At 45.1% G+C, this 21,361-nt stretch overlaps 2 protein-coding genes across 7 annotated transcripts; one reads left to right on the top strand and one right to left on the bottom strand.

The window, feature by feature from the left end:
* The first annotated feature begins 72 nt into the window (after nt 1–72).
* On the top strand, nt 73–8,735 carry ptcd3 (pentatricopeptide repeat domain 3). Its single transcript, XM_062525458.1, has 24 exons — nt 73–184; nt 392–444; nt 528–567; nt 768–813; nt 920–988; nt 1,177–1,281; nt 1,432–1,555; nt 2,250–2,362; nt 2,694–2,770; nt 2,902–2,989; nt 3,079–3,139; nt 3,471–3,553; nt 3,844–3,988; nt 4,157–4,204; nt 4,503–4,592; nt 4,718–4,746; nt 4,865–4,971; nt 5,342–5,420; nt 5,516–5,606; nt 5,749–5,834; nt 6,515–6,663; nt 7,566–7,607; nt 7,897–8,055; nt 8,568–8,735. Exons 1-24 carry the CDS (start codon nt 87–89, stop codon nt 8,653–8,655), a joined length of 2,070 nt encoding a protein of 689 aa, XP_062381442.1. The 5' UTR covers nt 73–86; the 3' UTR covers nt 8,656–8,735.
* A 40-nt stretch (nt 8,736–8,775) lies between these two features.
* On the bottom strand, nt 8,776–21,003 carry immt (inner membrane protein, mitochondrial (mitofilin)). Of its 6 annotated transcripts, none has more exons than XM_062525452.1 (14): nt 20,810–21,003; nt 19,506–19,579; nt 19,089–19,284; nt 18,510–18,678; nt 17,045–17,173; nt 15,781–15,894; nt 15,094–15,227; nt 14,270–14,373; nt 13,914–14,049; nt 12,903–13,032; nt 11,991–12,214; nt 11,138–11,269; nt 10,760–10,889; nt 8,776–10,145 (listed from the first exon to the last, which is right to left on the bottom strand). In XM_062525452.1, exons 1-14 carry the CDS (start codon nt 20,849–20,851, stop codon nt 9,538–9,540), a joined length of 2,322 nt encoding a protein of 773 aa, XP_062381436.1. In that variant the 5' UTR covers nt 20,852–21,003; the 3' UTR covers nt 8,776–9,537. The 6 variants fall into 6 exon arrangements, with proteins under 6 accessions (XP_062381436.1, XP_062381438.1, XP_062381437.1 ...); XM_062525454.1 differs by having other exon boundaries at nt 11,991–12,211; XM_062525453.1 differs by having other exon boundaries at nt 15,781–15,891.
* Between the last annotated feature and the right edge of the window lie 358 nt (nt 21,004–21,361).

The following is a 21,361-nucleotide window of genomic DNA, read 5'->3' as shown; positions in this document are numbered from 1 at the left end:
ACTTTCAAGCAAGCGCAACGTCATGTTTACCCCTACTACGAAAGTAGTATCATCCTTACCAACAATGCATTTCGCTATATGTCAAAATGGCGTCCCCCGGTATACACGCAGGGCGTCATATTTTGAATAACAGTTTTCTGTTAAAAAGATTTCTGAATAATTTGGAGCAAACATGTCTTCGAAGGTAAGCAGGTTATACCTAAACAACCACCTTTCGATTGATTGCATATCATGCGCATTTGTTTTATAACGCCATCTGACACCCTGGCTACATAATATGAATTGGAGGTCAGCATCTCCAGGGTCATAATTTAATTGTCAAAGTAGCTTTATTGACACTTAAATATCTTTATCACGTGTGAATGCTGTTATACACTATTTTCTTCCTTAGAAATATTGCATGGACGGCATCTGCACTCCAGAAAATTGCAGTTGCAGCAGAGGGTATGTGTGGACGTACTAGAACAAGCCTTTCAATAGAGACTAGCCTGTGTATTCCCTTGTTGACAACGTTTCTACTCCTGCAGGATCTTCAGACGAAATTGTCATTCCTAAAAAGAAAACATGGTATGTATGGTAATAGTTGTAAAAAAAAAAAAAACGATCAGTGGTAGATGACATAATTTCAAAATCAGAAATGGGTTTGGCAAGTGGGTTTACACTCGCAAAGAAGTTGGCTTGGCTTGGTTGTGTGATTCAACATTTTGGGATACTGAATGTTGAAAACATGTTGAAAGACTAAAGTTTAACTGTTTTTTGTACAATAGGAGTAAAGAAGCTGTGTTGCAGGCACTTGCAGCTACAGTAAAAAGGGTAGGTAATTATGAGATGTTGTCTTTCGCCATTTTGTTTGTTTGTTGTGCTTGTTGTTAGGATTAAAGTAATAAAAAACAAAAACAAATCTGCTTTATTTCCCCAGGACCCTACAGCAGCGAATTACATGTTCCAGGATGACCCATACCTCATCCCAAGAACTTCTGGAGAATTTGTGAGCAATCATATTTTGTAGCCTACTATGCATGTGTACCCTCAATCTCTGGTTCCTAGTCCTTTGACCTGAATCAAGGCAAAGTCTGGGTGGAGTTCTTTGTGGGGAAACATGTATTTGTCATCTTCTTTTGGTGCTACTCTCTCATAGCATGTTTTAGTATGTTTGTGTTTTTCTTTTCTCTACAGAAACTATACTCTCTCTCGCAAGAGTCTGGCAAAACTGCAGCCAGATACTTTATCAACTCAAACCCCAAGTTTTTCCAGAAGGATTTTGCAGAACCGCATATCCCAGTGAGTGATCTTGGGTGTCTTGGACAAAGTCCTTACAGCTATTGAGCCCAGGCAGTTTTTTGCGTGATTTGTATTCAGAACCATGATTCCAGCCGTTTCTAAATGGTTGTGCTTACATTCAAAATGACCACTCTGCTGTCTGGTTGGCAGTGTCTGATGCCAGAGACCTTCCAGCCCCAGATTGAGGAAGTGTCTGAGGCGGCACTGGTTGAGCGCATCCAACTGAGGAAGGTCAAGGCTGCTGTGGACATGTATGATCAGCTGGTGCAGTCTGGTAAGGGAAGCAGTGCACACACAAGCATGCATGGTTTTGGATGGATTCTTCATAGCATCACTGCTCATCTATTTCACAGCTCTCTCACAATATACAGCTTGGGTTAATATGGTTACCTAGATTACTTAGTAAAGAGAGTTGTTTTTGGATTGGGAACTTCAGACATGTGACCGCTAGTCAGACAGGTATGTAAGGGATAATCAACGACGCGCCGTGCGTTTATAGGAAAATAATGCACATTCGAAGTGGTAATAAGGACCCGACGCCGCAGGCGGAGGGGACTTTACACTTCGATAAGTGCATTATTTTCCTATAAACGCACAGGGCGCGGAGTTGATTATCCCGCTTATACCACTGCTACTATCATTTTCGTTTATATTGCCGCTGTCTTAGATACAACGTTGCTGTTTTTACCGTTACATTCACATTGGCGAATTGACATTCAAGTGTAATAAGCCCCAAAAAACGAACTACTTCATAGCCGTGCGGTATATAGAAAAATAATGCATGTTCCAAATAGCGCATCACAATAGGAAATTTGACCAAGCAGTGGTATAATGTTCCTTAGAAAATATATTTCTAGGAACAAATTTGAATTCAAACAGTGTGCATTGTAAGTAGATTCTTGTGTCTGTATCACTGCTGTATCACTACAACATTTTGGAACTGACCTGCTTGTTTAATCCCCATCCAGGCACTACATTGTCACTGGATCTCACCAATGACCTGTTGGACCTGATCTGTCTCTATGGTGACCAGGACCCAAAGACGAATGACCTTGATCCTGAACAAAAAACAGAGGAAGTGGTAGGAGATGGACCACTTTTATAACGTTCTTCTCTTAATGTTACTAGCACTCATGCTTAAGTTCATTGGTTGCAGAATTGAATTCAATATAAACACACACACACACACACACACACACACACATATATATATATGTGTGTATATATATATATTGACTGTTGTAGAGAGAAATGGCTGATCGTTAATGCAGTGTGTGTGTGTGTGTGTGTGTGTGTGTGTGTGTGTGTGTGTGTGTGTGTGTGTGTGTGTGTGTGTGTGTGTGTGTGTGTGTGTGTGTGTGTGTGTGTGTGTGTGTGTGTGTGTGTGTGTGTGTGTGTGTGTGTGGTTTCAGGAGGAGGTCCAAGATGACAGCAGGAAGAGGAAAGGGAAATTACGCAGAGCATCAGACATCATACAGGTCTACTGGAGGTTAGTTCCATCACACCTGCACTTCAAGGCCCTGCTGCTGAAAAAGATGAATTGGAACAAATAAGATCCATATTTTTCCTTGGAACCTCCTCCCCGTGTAGTGAAACTTGCTTTGCATCTTTTATACACAGAGAGAATAACAACGCTGAAAGGATATTTAACCTCATGCCGGAGCGGGACAGTCGATCATATGGGGCACTGATTCAAGGAATGGTGAAGGTATGTTTAACAGCAGCCCTATCAGTATTCTCACTCCAGTCGTTTTGGTAAAACTGCTGATTTTCTAAGTGTGCTTTCTGAATTTGCAGCATGGGGCCTCCAGCAAGGCATTCAATATCTACACAGACTTGCAGAATAATCGGCTAACAGGTGAGGCATGTTTTTTTTTTTTTGCTTTTGTTTGAATCATGAGGCTTTTGGTCAGTTGTTGAAAAATAGAAAAAAAAAGTTTGCACACTTTAAATCATTATTTGCCGTTTATTTTCTCTGAAGAAGACCACACGGTCGAAACGTAATTCTGTGCCAAAAGAAAATAAGCTGCAAAGGACTTAAAGTGTGCAAACTTTTTTTTTTCTATTTTTCACGAATCATTTTTGTTCTGCACCTTGACTTGGGATGTGCACAATCTTTTTACTATAACTTTTGGTCAGTTGTTACCAACCAGTTCTGCTAATTTCCTCTGTGTGATCGCCTCCTGCAGCTGATGTGAACACCTTCAACGCCCTGATCTCAGCAGCCCCGGAGCTCAGGGAGAAGTACGCTGAGAAATGGGAGCTGATTTTGGTACTTCCTCCAGTGCTTTTATGCTTATTCCATCCTACTCAAGTGAAAAAATTAAGTTACATGAAACAGACTTATTTAGCAGTTGTATGCCAGCATGATGCTTGGCACAGACATAATCTGACATAATCACGTGTGTGTGTGTGTGTGTGTGTGTGTGTGTGTGTGTGTGTGTGTGTGTGTGTGTGTGTGTGTGTGTGTGTGTGTGTGTGTGTGTGTGTGTGTGTGTGTGTGTGTGTGTGTGTGTGTGTGTGTGTGTGTGTGTGTGTGTGTGTGTGTGTGTGTGTGTGTAGGAGCTGCTGAAGCAGATGGCGGAACAGAAGGTGCGGCCGAACCTGCTGACGTTCAACGCTGCGCTGAAGGCCCTGAGACGCTGCGGCGGCATCGCCAAATCACAGTCCCTCCTCATCCTCGGAGAGATGAAGGCCCTCGGCATCAGTCAGTTCATGCCTACTGTGTTCTTTTAGTTGTTTCATAATGAAATTAGAGGTGTTTTTTAGTGTCTTCACAGCTTCAGGAAGCCTAATACAAACAAGAATTCTTTATTTGTGTGTGTGTTCGATTTTATTTGTTTTGTCTAACCATTTTTTTCTTCTGCATTTCCAGCACCAAGTTTGGCTTCATATGACCACATCCTGAGCATTTTTTCTAAAGGTTTGTGTGTGTGTGTGTATACAGACATTTATCTGGTCCAACATACAGTATAACACAATAACACAAATAAAACTCTTGTTTAAGTATGTAAGGCAATGTTATTGACAGTCTTTCTGAAAATATATAGCCAGGTCAAGGTGGTGGCTTTTAAAAGCAGCTCCATATGAAAACGAGCTCAATCATTCAAATGCTGTCAGGTCTGAGATAAGTGCAACGTCAACGCTCTGGTGCTCAGTGTGAAGGTTGTGTTGGCCTCGGTGTCCTTCAGATGTCTGATGAGATTTGTTTTCCCTCTCAGGAGTGGCTTCTCAAGGTCATACGGAGATCCTACAGGACGTGCTGAATGACATTTCTGGAAAAAGTTTTGAGCCCCAGGACCCAGATGACGGTATGATTTCAACTCCATATTTTTTTTTTAAAGCATTTTACAGAATACAAGCTTTTGAAAATGTGTGTGTAAATCCATAACTGTACTGCACGTTTTCAAAACAAAACTCTTTCTTCACTTCACAGTGTTTTTCTTCATGAGCGTCATGAGAATTGTAAGTGTTGATCAGTTGAAGCAGTGTACGACTTTCACAGCATGTTGTTAGTACATCTTACAGTCCAGTGTGACTGTAGGTGGCAGAGTTAGTGAAGCACATCTCTTTGTCTCCACAGTGCCTTGACCATAAGGACTTGGAGCAGGCCTACAAGCTTCACAGCCTACTGCAGGTGGGAGAAAACTGGAGACTGATAGGAAATTCCTTCCATCAGAGCGTCTACTAGTGAGTGTCCATTTCATCAATCAACACATTGTCCACTAGAAAAGCACTCATAACTACCTCCTGGATCCAGACGGTGATACGGATCGCTCCCAATTTAGTAATATCTTCCTTGAGTCACATGGAAATCTATCCATAACTTTTCGAGTTATCTTAAGAAACAAACAAACAGACAAACAAACAAACAAACAAACAAACCCCGATGAAAACATAACCTCCTTGGCAGAGGTTATTACTGTCAGTAAGCTGTAATTATCATGCTATTACTGTGTGCTGTTTCTGATGTATGGGAGATTTGCAATTGATGAAGTTATCTGATGAGTATTAGGGAAGTTCTTAAGTTTTCTCATTTTATTTTTTATTTGTTTTATAGTGGCAGATTTTTCAACCTGCTGTGTATGATGGAGCACATAGATACGGTCCTGAAGTGGTACAAGGAGCTAGTACCGTCTGTAAGTGCGTCTTGGGTGGAATACAATCAGGCCTACATTACATGACTGTGTCCCGTAACTGACGGAAAACCCTCTTTTTTTTGTATCATATTCAGTTGTATTATCCAAACTCTCAAGGACTGCAAGACCTCCTTCAAGCACTTGACACAGACGGCAGGCTCGATCTCATCCCACAGATATGGAAAGGTATTAATTGGCAACTCTTCAAACACCAGCTTTGAATGTTACCATTTAGAATACTAATAACATGGTGTGGTGTTCCGTGCTCTTGAGAGGACTTTCTTGCAGATGAAAACATCATCTCTCTCTCTATTCTCATCCGACACAGATATCAAACAGCTGGGTCATGATAACAGGGTGGAACTGGTGGAGGAGATGCTGTCTCTGATGGCCAGGGAGAAGCAGAGTCCTGAGGTACGTACGATAAAGGTCGGTGCCCACCGGACACGGCGTTCAGCGGTGTGGGCTTGGCACGCAGGATTTTAGAACAGTTTTCCTTAACCCTGAGCGGCTGCAGCACGGCAGCAATTCTTGTCGCACCGTGTATGTGTTTGGTGGGCGCCGGCCTTTAGGTCACAGGAAGTAGTGGCATCACAGTGGTGTGTAGACTGGGTAAAGCCAGCCCGATCTGCCGATTTCGCCCTGCAACTCAGGCTGGAAACCTGCCCATTTATCTCTGGCACACCCGGATTCTTAGTCTAATTGGTTGAATGTTAATGTGCAATCTCAAAAGATTGAGTGTGGTCTGGTGATAGCCAGGCTAGTATGAAGAGGGGTAGATATAGAAGCTGTCTCTATGTGGAGAAGTGCCAAAAGACTTCAAATTTGCTCAGACACTGTATCATACCTGTATTTTAATTTAGGCATGTGCAGGACCGTTACAAAATATTAATTATAAAATCTTTAATCTATGTAACAACTTTGAAATGTAACTTTTGAAAATTGGCCCTGACCATAAGATAATGTGAAAACCATAGTCCGTGTTCAGAGAAGACTGCAAAATTCCAATGTCAGGGTTGTCATTTGCGATTAACTGAAGTCTTGTGCTGGTTGTCATGTCAACGGAAGTTCTCTTTCCCCTGCACTCCATGCAGGTCCAGAAGTCCTTTGCCCAGTGTGCCCTGGATGTGAAGAGCCGCTACCTTCCCAACGCCTTTGGCAAATTAGGTCTGGAGTGGACAGCCAATTCTCTGGGCAGCATCACATCTATACTGTTAGCAGCCCAGGAAAGGCAACAAGCATGGTAAGATGTGGTCAATATACAGTGGGGAGAAAATGTGTTTGATACCATGCTAAAGTTGCCTAAAAAGAGGAATATAAAATCATCATTTGACAATTGATCTTGATGTCTTCATTCAAAAAAATAGTAAAAATAAAACCGCTAAGTACACCAATTTTCTTTGTGATTGAAGAATGTATCGTAAATAAATAAATGTTCTTCCTAAATGCTAGGGGGAAGGAAGTATTTGACCCCCTATGTAACCCTATGGGAATTTAACACAGGGTTAACATAGGGGCAGGCAGATTTTTAGTTTTTAAGGCCAGCTATATCATGGATCCAGGATATTATGCATCCTGATAAAGTTCCCTTGGCCGTTGGAATTAAAATAGCCCCACATCATCACATACCCTTCACTATAACTAGAGATTGGCATGGTGCTTTTTCCAGCAGGCCTATTAGCCTGTTTGATGCTCATTGAGCTCAATGCAAATCAAACAGGCTAATAGGCCTACTGGAAAAAGCACCATGCCAATCAAGGCATTAAGATCAATGTCAAATGATGATTTTATAGTCCTGTTTTAGCATGGTATCACATGTGCTCCCCACTGTATACATCTTGTTGTTAATAAGAACATGTTTCCTTGTGTTTGTGTTTACTTAGGAACCACTTTTATCCAAAACAACTTATAACAATAAGCATGACATATTTTACAAAATTCCTATTTTAAAGTCAAATAAATGTAAAATCATAATGATTTAATAGACTTAATAGAATGATTTCATATTAAGTCTAGTACATCAGATATCAAGCTTGTTGCTACAAGCTCTTATAATCCTTCCCTTAGTTTATTGGTAGTTCTCCTGATCATGGCCTTCTCATGATGAAATGTTCACTCTTGCTTTGTTTGTTTGTTTGTCACCAGGGAGATGCTGAAAGTCTTCAAGACCAGCAACAGAGTTCCAACGTGAGTCAACATTCCAGTCATTAAACTGAAAACACAACACATCCCATGTTATGCCCTGTGGTAAAGATACTGTGTTACATACAGTATGACTGCCCTATGGAGTAGTTATATCTGTGAAGACGGAATATATGAATTCCTTAAAGTGAAAAAAAAAATGAAATCTGTTTACCCAACTGAAGGTTTAGGGTAGAATACCCGCAGAGAATACATCGCAGAGATGAGTAATTTCCTTGTACATGTTTGATATGACATGGCACATCATCAAACTCTCCCCTCTCTGCGTTTTCAGCAATGCCCTGATGGAGGACTTCCTGTCGAGTTTAACGGAGGCTCAGGACGCCGACCGCGCTGTGGAGCTGGTGCAGGTGGCGGCCAGCTACTGCCTCCCCATCACCCCAACGCTCATAGAGAAGGTGGAGCAGGAGTTTGAGCTGACCGAGGATCACAAGTAAGACACGTCTGTCTTGGCAAGGTGTCATGGGGCCCTTCTCATTCGTTTTTTTTTTTAATCTATCCTCCCTTCCTTGGTCCTCGTTCCCACTGATCTACTGTAGATAAATGATGGGGCAGCAACAATGGGATCCAGTATCCAGTGTTCCTTATTGATCAGTGGGAACGAGCCGGAGGACCGAGGAAGGAAGGGAGGATGGATAAAGACAAATGAGAAGGGCCCATGATGTCATGCTGGAGCAGGGGCGTGTATTCCAAAACCATAGTTGCTAACCTATTAACAACTTTGTTGGTTGCAGAGCAATTTCCCATCATGGCTCCCACCATGACAAGTTAGCAACTATGGTTTTGGGAAACGTGCCCTTGGTTGTGGATTGTGTACAGTTTACAGTAATTTGTTGTGGTGTATATGATCAGTGGTTGACATTGACAACTGATTTTAAACCAAGCAATGTAAGCTTTTTCAAATTTCAACAGTAACTGTTCTAAAATGAGCTTTCTCTCTTTCAGGGAAACTCTGTCATCGCTGGAGTTTTCCTCGGACAACGAAAAGAAGAAGACGAGGAAGCCGAGGAAGCAGTCCCCCGTTTCCGAGTGATTTAAAAGTTACCGGTGCACGATCATTTAATGATGTTGTATGTTGAAAGCTCTGTATAATAAAGAAATTAATTAATACCAGTCCCACGATTGTTTTAAAAAAAGGCAATAAGAATCAATATTTTCACAACATCCATGATTTATTATTAGTATCCAATATTACTAGGGAGAATTGTAGCATGACAAACATGGACAATCAGGATCCTTACTGAATATCTGGCCAGTGGCTTGGCCAGAAAAGAATGAACATCAAATTGAACAACAACCTTACAATTGTGGGCTTGAAACAGTGAACATTAGCTAGTGTCAAGTCATACACGTTAAACCTAGCTTGTGTGAGAGGGACGGCCCATCTAGCTGCTAAGCTCACACTCCAAAGTTAATCGGTGAATGGGTGCTTTCTTATATACAGAGGGAGTGGTTTTTCTTCTTTTCTCTCTGTACAATGGCTAACTCTTGAGAAATTCATTTATTCATATAATGAGGTACATTTAAACATTCAGAACAGTTTGCTCTCATTCCCGTTTCGAGTGATAGGTAGGCCATGACGTTATCATTTTTTTTTAGATTTGCAGGCTAATGCCACTTTGTTGGAAAACATGAAAACAAAAACGAAAAAAAAAAGTGCTTCGGGATTTCTGACTGATATCGTTCCGTTGACTCTTAAATAAAAATGAAAAAAAAAAAAAAAAAAAATCTCAGGAGAGCAGGAGGGGCACAGATGCATCAAGGCGTTTCCCATGGCGACCCGGGGCCTGAGTCTCGGCACTTGTCAAATATACAGCTCGCGTCGTTCTCCCGTTGGACACACTCTCTCCCCGTCACCTTAGCCGGCTAATAGCTCTGGTACCTTTTTCCGGCGTGGCGTGGTGTGGCGCGCTGCTCACGGAGCCTGGGTGGTTCCCAGGCCGACGGCGTTGGCGTAGGCCGAGAGCAGGCTGACGGCCTGCCGGGTCTCCAGCGTGAGCCGCGCCTCGTTGAGCCAGTCCTGGGCCACGCGCCGCGGCTCGCCCCGCAGCTGGTTGAGCAGCTTGGCGGCCAGCTCCAGGTCGCCGCGCTCCATGCTCCAGCAGGCGTAGGACAGCAGCTTGAACGTGTCCAGGTCGTCGGCGTCCAGGCGCGCGGGCGGCGCCTCCTGCGGCGGCTCCATGAGCAGCACGGCCTGCAGGTAGGACAGGAAGTACTGGTAGAGGCTGTTGCGCGTCTCGTCGATGAGGGCCACGCGGCGGGCCAGGCGCCGCACGTCGCCGAAGCGGGCGCGCAGCGACGCCTCGCTGTAGACGCCGCGGCTCAGCGACTCGGAGGGCAGCGCCGCCGCCAGCGCCTGGGCGAACTCGTTGTCGGAGCAGCTCTCGCGCACCGCCGCCGCCGCCGACTCCAGGGGCTCGGTGGGCGCGTCGGCGCCGGCCGTGCGGAGGGTGTAGTTGAGCGCCTCCACGGACAGCCACAGCTGGTGCGCCTTGCGGGCCTCCTCCTCGGCGATCACATGACCTACAGAGGCAGCAGGAGAGAGAACGCTTACGAACAAGGAGGGGACTCATAGGGTGCTTCTCAACATAGATCATTCCCACTGATCTATAACTAACACTGGATAGACTATCCCATTGTTTTCGCCCCATCATTCTTTATGTAGATCAATGAGGATCGAGGGAGGACGTATAAAAGCCCAAATGAGAGGCACCTATAGCCCTAAAGGCCCGTTCACACCAGGAACAATAACCCTTTAGGTCTATGAAAATAGGGTGCAAATTCCTACTTCCACTAATATGCTCCAGGGTGGTCCCATCGTTTTATGGTGATATTTTAAATATAATATATTTTGTATTTGGCAGCCAGATTTGTTAATTCTTGGTTAACAAAGCTGCAAATTACACCTGCAACGGACTACTGTGAAATATCATGGTAGAGTGATCCTCAGCTTCACATCACTACAGCACTGACCATTTGAGTACATCTTTGGATTAGTATGAGTTAATCCTCCTTCCCCCTCTAATGCACTCTACTTGACACTATCCCCAACACTAAATCACCAGTCCAGGCAGAGCTGCCTGTGCTGCCTGTGCTGCCTGCGTGCGTGCGTGTGTGTGTGTGTGTGTGTGTCTCACTGTCGATGGCCTCCTCCATGCCCTTGAGCCTGGCGTAGGCTGCGTTCATGTCCAGGGTGAAGGCGTCCAGCTGCTCCTGGGTCTTTCGGCGGTAGTCTGTCTCCTGCTCCTGCATCTTATTCTTCAGGGTCTGAGCGAGAACCAGAACCAAGCAGCCATTTAGTCGTTTTAACAAGCAGGTGAGAATAACGTACATCCTACAGACGGTGATGTATAGGAGTGACGCTTTTGTAAACGCTTGAGGCATTTTGGATGTTTGAGTCATTTTGTGATTCTATGACAAATTCTGAAAATGTATACATTTGTAAATGATGGAGCATAAGGATCAAAGAGTGTCTGTGTCTGTGTCTGTGTCTGTGTCTGTGTCTGTGTGCTCACCTCATCAGCCTCTGAGCGCAGCTCCTGCTCCTGCACCTTGAGCACGTCGCGCAGGTGGTCTGTGTGTGCGGCCGCCTGCCTGCGCAGCTGCGTGCGCATCTCGGCCTCCATCACGTCACGCACCTCCTCCACCTGGCAGGTACACCAACCAACACACTACAGTCAGTACCCCACGCACGATCAGTACCCCATGCATGGTCAGTAGCCCCACGCACGGTCAGTACCCCACGCACAAATCTGAAGGAAACCTTAACAATGTAAGCCGTTCACACTAAGAAAGATAAACTGTAAAGATAACCATAAACAAATATCGCTCTCGTTGATATGAATGATGACGTCGTTCACACATAAACTATAACGATAGCGACATGAAGAGCGATTTTGAGAACGATAGAAAGTTAACAGCCAATTGGAACCCATCACATTTTAGCCATCACATTCATTAACATGAGGAGAAACTTTTTTTCATCATTGGTCAGTGTGACCGCTAAAATGGGCTCGGTGCACTAAAATCACTTAGTACTGCCGTTTGACTTCCGGTGGAGCGTTAACTAACTATATTGAAACGGCATCTTCTGTTTTATTCTGTTCCTTAAATATTCACTAAGACACAGAATATCTTGTTTTCCCAAAAATTTAAATTTAAACGTGCTCAGATCCTTCTTTATCGTACCGTGTTGATTCGCTAGGTGCAACACTCAACTGGGTCCGTGTAGACACGAATTACCATAGCAATAGCTGCAGGTTCGAACACACCGGAAATCTAACGGCAGTACTAAAAACGTTTGTGCACAGAGCCTATAGTTATCGCTCTTGGTGTGAACGGCCCTTAAAGCTGCCGTTGCTACTGCACCTTCTTCTGCTGCTCGAGGCGCAGCTCCTCGCGGTTGTGCTCCAGGGCGGTGACCACGGCCTGCTCCAGGGCCCTCTGGTGCTCCAGCTTCTGCTGCTCCAGCGCCGTCTCGATGTGGATCTGCTCGCGCACGCGCTGCTCCGCCAGCTCGCGGTTCAGCTGGTCGATGCGGCGGTGCGCGTGAGCGATCAGGGAGTTCAGGTCGTCCGTGCTCAGCTTGCCTGCTGAGGGCAGTGGGAGGAGGGCGGGGGGGGAAGGGGGGGGAGGAGGAGGAGGGTCGGAAGGAGGGTCAGAGGTTAACTGTAGAGGTTCATGGGAAACTGGAAGGGCTTTCAGAAGGAAGGACACAAATTTCAGCTGGGCTCATATAAAAAAATATATACATCTAATACTTAGTTTAAAATATAGCTCTATTTCATCTCTCCTGGCCACCACAGGCTGTGCTTTCAGCACCTGGGTCACCATCGCATACGCATGTAGGTCGAGTGTTTGTACGAACAAAGTCACCTGTGACCGGGGTGACGTATACATCATAATATATCGTTTATTTTCTACATTTCAGCACACGGCTCGACATGGCTTAGCCCACAACCGGACATGTTATCTGTGTTTGCACTGCAAGGGATTTGCATCCATGTAACACACATCTGCAGTTTACTCTTCAGGCCCCACAGTCCAGCCTCCTGTAATGGCCAACGTGTGTCTCATTCCAATTACTTTAATTCAATTAACAACTTACAGCGCATGCTAGCATGTGACATGAAACCGCCGATAAGTGCCTGCCCATTCCCTTGAGTATTACAATAAAAGGAGCTCTTCACAGCTGCCATCTGTGTGTGTGTGTGTGTGTGTGTGTGTGTGTGTGTGTGTGTGTGTGTGTGTGTGTGTGTGTGTGTGTGTGTATTTGTTTACCAAGTCCTTTCCAGCTGGCTTTGATCTCTGGTGTGATGCTGTCCAGCTCCTTCTGGAACTGCTCCTTGGCCTCGTTCACCAGCTCGCTGTACTGGGAGACGATCTTTGCCTCCGACTGGGCAGCCTGGACCTGTGGATTACAACAGCATATAGTGTTCATATGCAATATGTAAGGGATAATGTATAGAACGCTGGTCATTATCGGGAAAATAAGGACCGACAGGGCGAACCGGACCCTCACGTGAAGCGGATAATTCATATTAAATGTACAATAAGCATAGGTTAGACAATAGTCCTCACACACTTCTACGACATGAGCTATGAAGCGTGACTAATCACTATCTGAATACACATGAGCAGTTGAAACCTCACATATGACGAGGCATTCTTCAGGAGATTATACTGCCTAAGGATTTGCTCTACGACATAGAAGATCAGGGTAGAGTATAGCCAAGCACTTAAAACGTTTGGCTTTAATGGGAGAATAGGTGTGTTTTCTGGCTGTGCATACCGTCATTTCCCGACTATGAGCCGCGGCTTATTCATTGATTTTGCAAGATTTCTTCAGCTATGAGGTTAATACACAGGAACAGTTAATATGGTATCAATAAGTTTTGTTTCTTTTAACTTGCATAAAGCACTGTCCTGTGGCTTATACACAATGCGGCCTATATGCAGGAAATTATTGTACGCATCTTTCTGCTTGATAAGGTATCAACTGCAAATCCATCAATGTTAATGAGAGGGATTCACATCCCTGGATAGAAATTGGAGCTCATTACTTAAACAAGCTTTCCAAGGCTAGAGAGTGAGAGTCAGCGAGAGAGAGAGAGCGAGAGAGAGAGAGACAGACAGACAGATAGGAGAGAAAGAAAGAAAGAGAAATAGAGAGAGAAAGAAAGAGAGAGAGAGAGATAAAGTTGTCAGGAAAAAGAGAGAGCATGAATGTAAGGTGAAAAGAGAATGTGGAAGGGGGGGAGATGATGGGGATGAAAGCACGGCCTGCTGTACCTTGCCCACCACTTTGTCCAGGTCCACGATCATGTTGTGCAGACTCTCCTCTGCGGCCAAGACCTGGGGGCGTGCTGCGTCGATTTTGGACTCCTTGGCAGAATTGATCACTCCTTTCAGATTCTCCAGCTCATCTCTACCCCCGCCACACACACACACGCACAAATATAAAATATCTCATTAATAAACCACTACATCAACTTCCTGCAAAGCTGACATTTCTGCTGCATGGCTTTGCTTTAGATTGGCATCTCCCAACAGAGAAACGGTTTGTTTCCTACAGTCTGTGAGATAAGACTTATTTGTGTGTGTGTGTGTGTGTGTGTGTGTGTGTGTGTGGCGTCTCTGTGACTCACTTGGCTCTGAGGAGGGCGGCTCCGGCCTCGTCCACAGACCGGCTGCGTTGTTCCAGGGCCTCCTCGAGCGCCCTCCACTGGGCAGACTTCCTGTCCGGGGCGCCCTGAGAAAGACAACACCCACACACGTCTCAAGACACGTCTCTCTCACTCCAGGCACATACTGTAACACCTCTCCCACGACGAGCTAAATGCTAGCGTCTTTGCGAAGGGTTATGAGGTGGGGGTTTCTTTTTTTCAAAACATGTGCTGCGAGAATGTGACACTTCTGACATTTGACATTTTAGAACACCTGCCACTGCCTGGGAACACTCCAACCAGACAGAACAGCACAGGACTCTTTTGTTACGACTAGCTCATAAGGAAAAAAGTCTCTGCACACTTGGATCCATGCAAAAGTGTCTTTTACTTATACCAAGCTTTCGGTCCTTAGACCTTCATCATTCATTACGACTAGCTCAAAAAGCTCTGGGGACTTCCTGAAAGGAGCCTGATAAGCGAAGACATTATCTGGACTGCGCTGGCTTTGTACAGATGGCTGCCCTGTTGACTTGCCCTCTCACTCGGCACCCTCTGAGCACTTAAAGGGCCAGTCAGACGCCATATCTCCAGGCCCCAACTCTCCACTGCAGGGGCTTCTATAAATACCCCAACAACCCCTCACCACCTCCACCACCACCACCACCCCACAACTAACCCCAGCATTGGTCTGTTCTCAAGACCACCAGATTATACCCCCGTCCCCCGTTCCTTATGTTAATACAGAATTCTAGGGTCTGATCAGGACTGATACTGTGTGGTGGCTGTTCAATGCCGGGCCTCACCTCTGCATCCATGGCCTCCTTCAGCTTCATGGTGTGGACGGCGATGGCCGACAGAGCCGCCTCCTGGGCACCGATGGCGGCCATCGTGACCTTAGCGGAGCTGCCCAGAGTCTCATCCAGATTGCTGGAGAGAGCTGGACATGGACACACACACACGCACACACACACAGAGACCGATAAGACGCACGGGCAAGTTTGCATACCTGAGACAACTTCAACACCAGGCAAAGAGGCCATGCAAAGGCACAGACCAGAGGGCCAGTTCACCGGCAGAGTCCAAAGAGGACACAGGAAGTTAGAAATGGGACACAGGAAGTTAGAAAGCACAAGAAGACTGATCAGAGACGGTGAGTAGAAAGAGGCTTGTACACAAATGCATGATAACAAAAATCACCAATGCAGTGGACGCAACTCAATCACCTGTGATATGTGAAGGGGTATGTGTGTGTGTGTGTGTGTGTGCGTGTGTGAGTGTGTACTGGGACACCCAAAAAGAGTATATGCAGAAAAGTGGCGTGTGTAGGCTTTGAGTATACTGTATGTGCATACGTTTTTAGCATAAGTGTAATGTTGTACATACAGTATGCTAAAACTGGTACATGTGTGCTCCGGTACTGAACAGCCAGTGGCGTATGTGAGTGTGAGTGTGTGTGTGTGTGTGTGCGAGAGAGTATAATGGACACGTACAGGCCAGGGTGTCTTGCTCTGCCTTATCCTTTGCAGCCAGGAGTGCGGTCACCTCCTCTGCTGGCCGTTCTTTCAGTGCAGGCTCATGATGTGCACACTCCTGACATTCCCCTGCTACGAACACGGACACACACGCACACACACAAACACAAACACACTCAGTTCATCCTCCTGTTTCACACACCCTACCTGTGAGTGTGTAAGCCAGAACGCTGAGTACAGACACACACTGGTATGCTTTCATGCTTTCACAAACACTCACAAACACACAGAACCACTTGCAGTTGCACGACCAATCAAATCACTGGTTTTATGGCATGTGCACACCCATATCCAGTGTTCCCAACATAAAGCCAGTTCCATCAATGTCCCATGACCACTTATACATTACAACACACACACAGACACAGACACAGACACACACAAAGTGCACAAAATACATACAGTATGTAACATCTAAAATGAACTAGCATAATGCACACTTGGGCACGATGCACACTGTGTGAGAGATGTGTGTTAATGCGTGACCTTGCAGGCACCTCCATGTTAGTGAGGGTGGTGAATGAGCAGAGGGTGCCGTGTGGTGCTGTGTTCTCCAAGCACAACGAAGGGCAATCAGACCCACGCACCAGACAAAACAGAGAGGTGAGGTGAGATGACGTGACGTGACCCGGGAAGAGAAACAAGAAGCGCGTGCGACAGGACAGAGAGCCGTGCAGGGAGAGAGAGAGAGAGAGAAAGAGAGAGAGAGACATCCAGCTAGCTGATGACGGTGGTAAGGATGGATTTGAGGCCACATGCTGAGACAGAGAGAGAAAGAGAGAGAGAGAGAGAGAGAGAGAGAGAGAGAGAGAGAGACGCAGCCAAGTGCGCAACACAGTTAGTGCCCTTCGCAGTTCAGCAACTCCAGATCAGACGAGATTAATCTTGTCACAACCCAAAACACGCTTGTGCTGGCATCCACAGATAAGGATTCAAGCTCCATTTCAGAGCAGCAACAATATGCCAATTAAGCCCACACGTTCAAATTTCATGTAGTCCATGAAGACTACAATTAATGATAACATTCCAGCTAATTTGACTATAGGTGTAAGGAAGCTACACCTATCTGAACCTGAGGGACTTCACATCCTTGTCTGTGAAACCGTTTTTTAAAGCGCGTTTGGAGCTGGAGGCTGTCCCCTGCAAAGGGTAGTGAGTGGCGAAAGGGCAAATGTCAAGGTCGAGAAGAGGTCAGCGTGCGGTCAGAGGTCGCATCACAGACCTGCAGCCTCTGCTGGAGGGGCAGCGGGTGGCGCTGCCTCGGCCGGAGGCGGGTCGCTGGTGCCCGGCGCGGGTACAGAGGGCACCTCGCTGATGGCCGAGATGATGTGGGCGGCCTCGGCGGAAGCCTCTGCAACACAGCGGGAGCGTCAAGAGCGGAACGGAACCTTGCGCAAGCTGACACAGGTTGCAGTGGGGAAGGCTAAAACTGACGCACGCGCGCGACGGCAGAACCACTGCAAAATGTTATCTGAGGCGTGACACTGAACCCCACCCTTTTGAAAAGCAAAAATATCAGTCACAAGGTCCCTGTTGTGTTTGAATGTCTATCATTGTTTTAATCATTCAGTTAGATTCAGTACTGATTGATTATTTAGAGCCATTATTTAGTGGTTTCAACAACCACTGAATGAACGAACGAACGGGTGAGGGAATGTCATTCATGAGGCAGTAAATTTGGCCTATCTTCGTACAAACATGGCTGACCTGAAATCATCAAGGACTTCTCAACCCGAAAGAATGCAGATTTACTGAAGCACAAACTCGTGGTAGAAAAAATAATCATGCAGAGTCAGATAGATTAATAAAATACAGCTGGGGACAAGTATGAGAAATTAATAGGACAGGCTGATTTCAAGAAATAACTTACAATCTGATAGCTATAAAAAAGATGATTTAAAGACAGAAGAATAGATCACATATTCTTATACATTGGCTTGCATGCACTTCATAAGATCACTGTACACTGTAGTGTCTACAGTATAGGTAGTCGTCATTCCCTCTTGCCTGTAGGATCTCCAGCAGAAAACACACCCAGCCCAGCAGAACCCATCAATCAGGAGACTTAAACAAACGGAGTGTCTAGAAAAGTAAAGACAGCCTACGCCTGCAGCCTGATAAGCCTCAGCCACATCAGGTTCGCCATGTATTGTCTGGCTTCCCTGATCAGTGAGTGACAGTGAACCATTTTATCCTGAACCTCCAGTTGAAGGAAATCCACAAGAGTGATGTACATTGAGAATACTAAATGCTAGAAATATGAAATACGACAACCTTAGTGCAACCCTAGGGCATGTCATTGGTTGTTACTTGGTTGTTACTGGTTTGGCTCGACAGCTAAACAAAGCCTTATCCTACCTTGACATGACTCTCTATTACCACTTCATCACTGGGGAATCAACTTACAACACTCCCAATGCTCAAACCAACTAGCCTAATCCTAACATGACTTTTCCATGGCCCCCAACCACATCAAAAGCACATTGTGCATCATAATGTGCTATATGAATGAATCTGAAGTTGAATTTAACAAACATTTAATTTTGTAACAATTGCTCTGGACATATCTTCGGATATATTTTCCAGTTCCGCGACTGACATCCCTGCAACTACGTCAACTATGCTTCCACTAACTATTAGACACTACATACATGGATGACCACTGAGCGTTTCCCTAGTGTGCTCACCCTCAATTGTTTGTGGAGGAGGTGGTGGAGGAGCGGAAGCCGGGGCCTCTTCTACGACAGGAGGCTTCTCAGGGGCGGCAGCCTCCTTGGCTTTCTTCTCCTTCTTCGGCTGCTTTGACTCCTTGGTGGCTTCAGACACCGTGGAGATCTGCAGGGGTTCTACTTGTGCCTGCCAGGACATTTGTATAAACAGCGTAAAAACCCAAGAAAACAATATGCCCTTGCGACATACAGCACAGCTGTGGTGCTGGCGCCAAGACAAGCCGTAGACCTCTATCTAGCATTAGCATCCTCTATCCAATCTGACTGGTGATGGTAGTTTGGTCAACCGACCCCTGATTTGAAATACCACTCCTAACATAATTTTAAGTCTGCATTATTAAATGCAGCAAATAAACTTTGTCTTTATTCTTCTTCTGATGAATAATAATTCAATAATTTAATTTATTGGCCAAGCAAGCGTGCTAAAGCACACCAGAAATTCAGTTCAGTGCCTCTCTAATGGTACAGAACAATATAAAGACACACAATGCATTTCAAGAATACATCAAGGTACCATCTCTGTGACTGCAATCTTACCGGTTTCTTTGGAATAGGGATGACAGGTGGAGGTGGAGGCGGACCTATGGTCATCCCAAACACCTTGTCAGAATAAGGAACCGTTTTCTCAACATTGGACCGGAATTTGGGGTCCCATTTGGCATAGATTATTGTGCCACCAAGCCCACCGCCCACTGTGAGAAGGCTGGCAGCCACAATTTTGCCAGCAGATACTCTGTCAACAAAAGATACAAATAATCTGTTAATTTGCATACATCAACATAAATAACCACACTCACCTAGAAATCAATCAATGAGCATCAAACAAGACTACTTAGATGTAACGTCAGCTTTCTCAACCAACACAATTATATACAGTAACCTCTGACAACACGCAAAGTACAAGCTGTTCCCGTCCCCGTCCCCATCCCTGAGGGTCTCCCGCACAGAACCTACCCTGAGTCTCCCGCCGAGGTGTAGCGACGACAGTGCTGCAAGGGGTGGGCGGCCACTTTCCCACAGAGGCATTGCTAGGAGGGAATCACGGAGGACGTGTCATTATGAGCAGACAACTGTCAATCCATAGAATCATGAGACATATTAAATGTTCCCCCATCAGGCTTCAATGGGCTAAGCTCAATGCTAAGGCTACAAGTCTTCGGGCTGCTTCTATGTTATTCTCTCAGATCGGATATTTTATGGCGATCAATTAAATTGTATCCATGCTACAATAGTCGCGATGTCCTTAGTAAAAGATTATGGAGTTTACCAATGAGATTGAGAAGCCCCCAAAATGATGCTGTTTACGGTAGTAGTTAGATGTGATAAGGTAACGTTAGGTAGCCTTGCAGGTTTATGTAGACAGGTAAGTGATAACTTATAAGTATCAACGTAAAAATGAACAACAGAATGCAGACCATGCATTTTGTAGTAAGATGTCGGTAAGGTTTCATCTTTTCATATAATTTGAACATTGGCTACGCGTGTGGCATATGCTAACGTTAGCTTTGCTAGGCCTTCGGCCCTTGACAAAAATCCGCTGTCCAGAGTAAATAAAATATATATATATTTTTACATAATGCGTGGATCGGTCCATATTATGGGAAAGGTTAGCTTCGAAAAGAACTTGGCGAACTTTTTCGCCGACAAGGTCACGTCCTCCTCATGGGAACTATACAAACATCCTGCTGTCTTCAAAAAATGTCAAATCAGTCTGGTTGGTATGATAATGTAATGTATATTCTGCAAACTGTGCATGTAGGCAATCGGAAAAAATGAGTGTTTGGTTGTTAACTCAAAAAACAACTGTTAGAGGCATGAGTGAATGACAGAAAATATGAATCACGCTCAGACCGCTGAATTTTGCGTAGCTATTCTTTCTATCAGGACAGACATTGGTGCATTATCATGCCGCTCAAGAGATCCGTCTTTTCATTTGCTAACCCTTTTCTACCACCTGAGGGATCCGCCTCTTTCCACTACGAAGGTACGCACTTTACGTAAGGTGGCAGTAGATAACAGCAAGCTGCTTAACCTCAAACAAATACAATATTACAAGAATACAACTTTGTACTTCATCCTTGCATGCAGTGTTGTTCCACAACTAATTATTAACGAGTCTTCAGTGACAATAATAGCTTCCCTTGACTGACAACAGGTAACTAAATTAGGCCTGTGAATGGGTCACTGAATGACCGTTCTCAGTGTGGCTAGTAGCGTTTGGTTAGCATGCTAGTCAGTGCTTGCCACTCAGTTCTTACCCGAGCCGCTGCATTTGCCCCTTTCAAACAGACACGCAGCATTGTGGTCGTTACTCCCTTAGCGTCGTAGTTTCAAGGAACTGAAGGAGGTTCCGATCAGTATAACATTATAAGATTATAAACCTCATATGCTGTCGTGCCCCCAACACAGCAGATTTCCCCTACCACCGTTTAGAAGAGTGACAGAAAAGGAGCGCATGCGTGCTAGGCACGCCCAACTGCGAAAAATTACGTCACAAGTTCATAGTTTAAGATGTACGTGATGAACATGGTGATGAACGTCGAAGGTCTTGTATGCAATTTCAAAATAACCTCGGCCTACTGTACTTTTGAGATAGGCCTAGTGGCATTTAACCTACAATGTGATTTTATCAAAAATTCGCGTCTATTCTGGATTAGATGACACCATTACTTGACAGGCACAGGAGGATCCAGTTCAAGGTTGCATATAATGCTTTGATTTTTTTTTTCATAGGCCTACCGAATTATATAGCCTACCTGTGCATTACTAATTCACTGGCCACGAACACTGGTGATATAGGTGGGTCTAAT

The sequence above is a fragment of the Sardina pilchardus genome, chromosome 21 (assembly GCF_963854185.1).
Source record: "Sardina pilchardus chromosome 21, fSarPil1.1, whole genome shotgun sequence".
NCBI lineage: Eukaryota > Metazoa > Chordata > Actinopteri > Clupeiformes > Clupeidae > Sardina > Sardina pilchardus.
The sequence above is the reverse complement of the archived record's forward strand: the minus strand, read 5'-3'. Positions and strand labels throughout refer to the sequence as shown.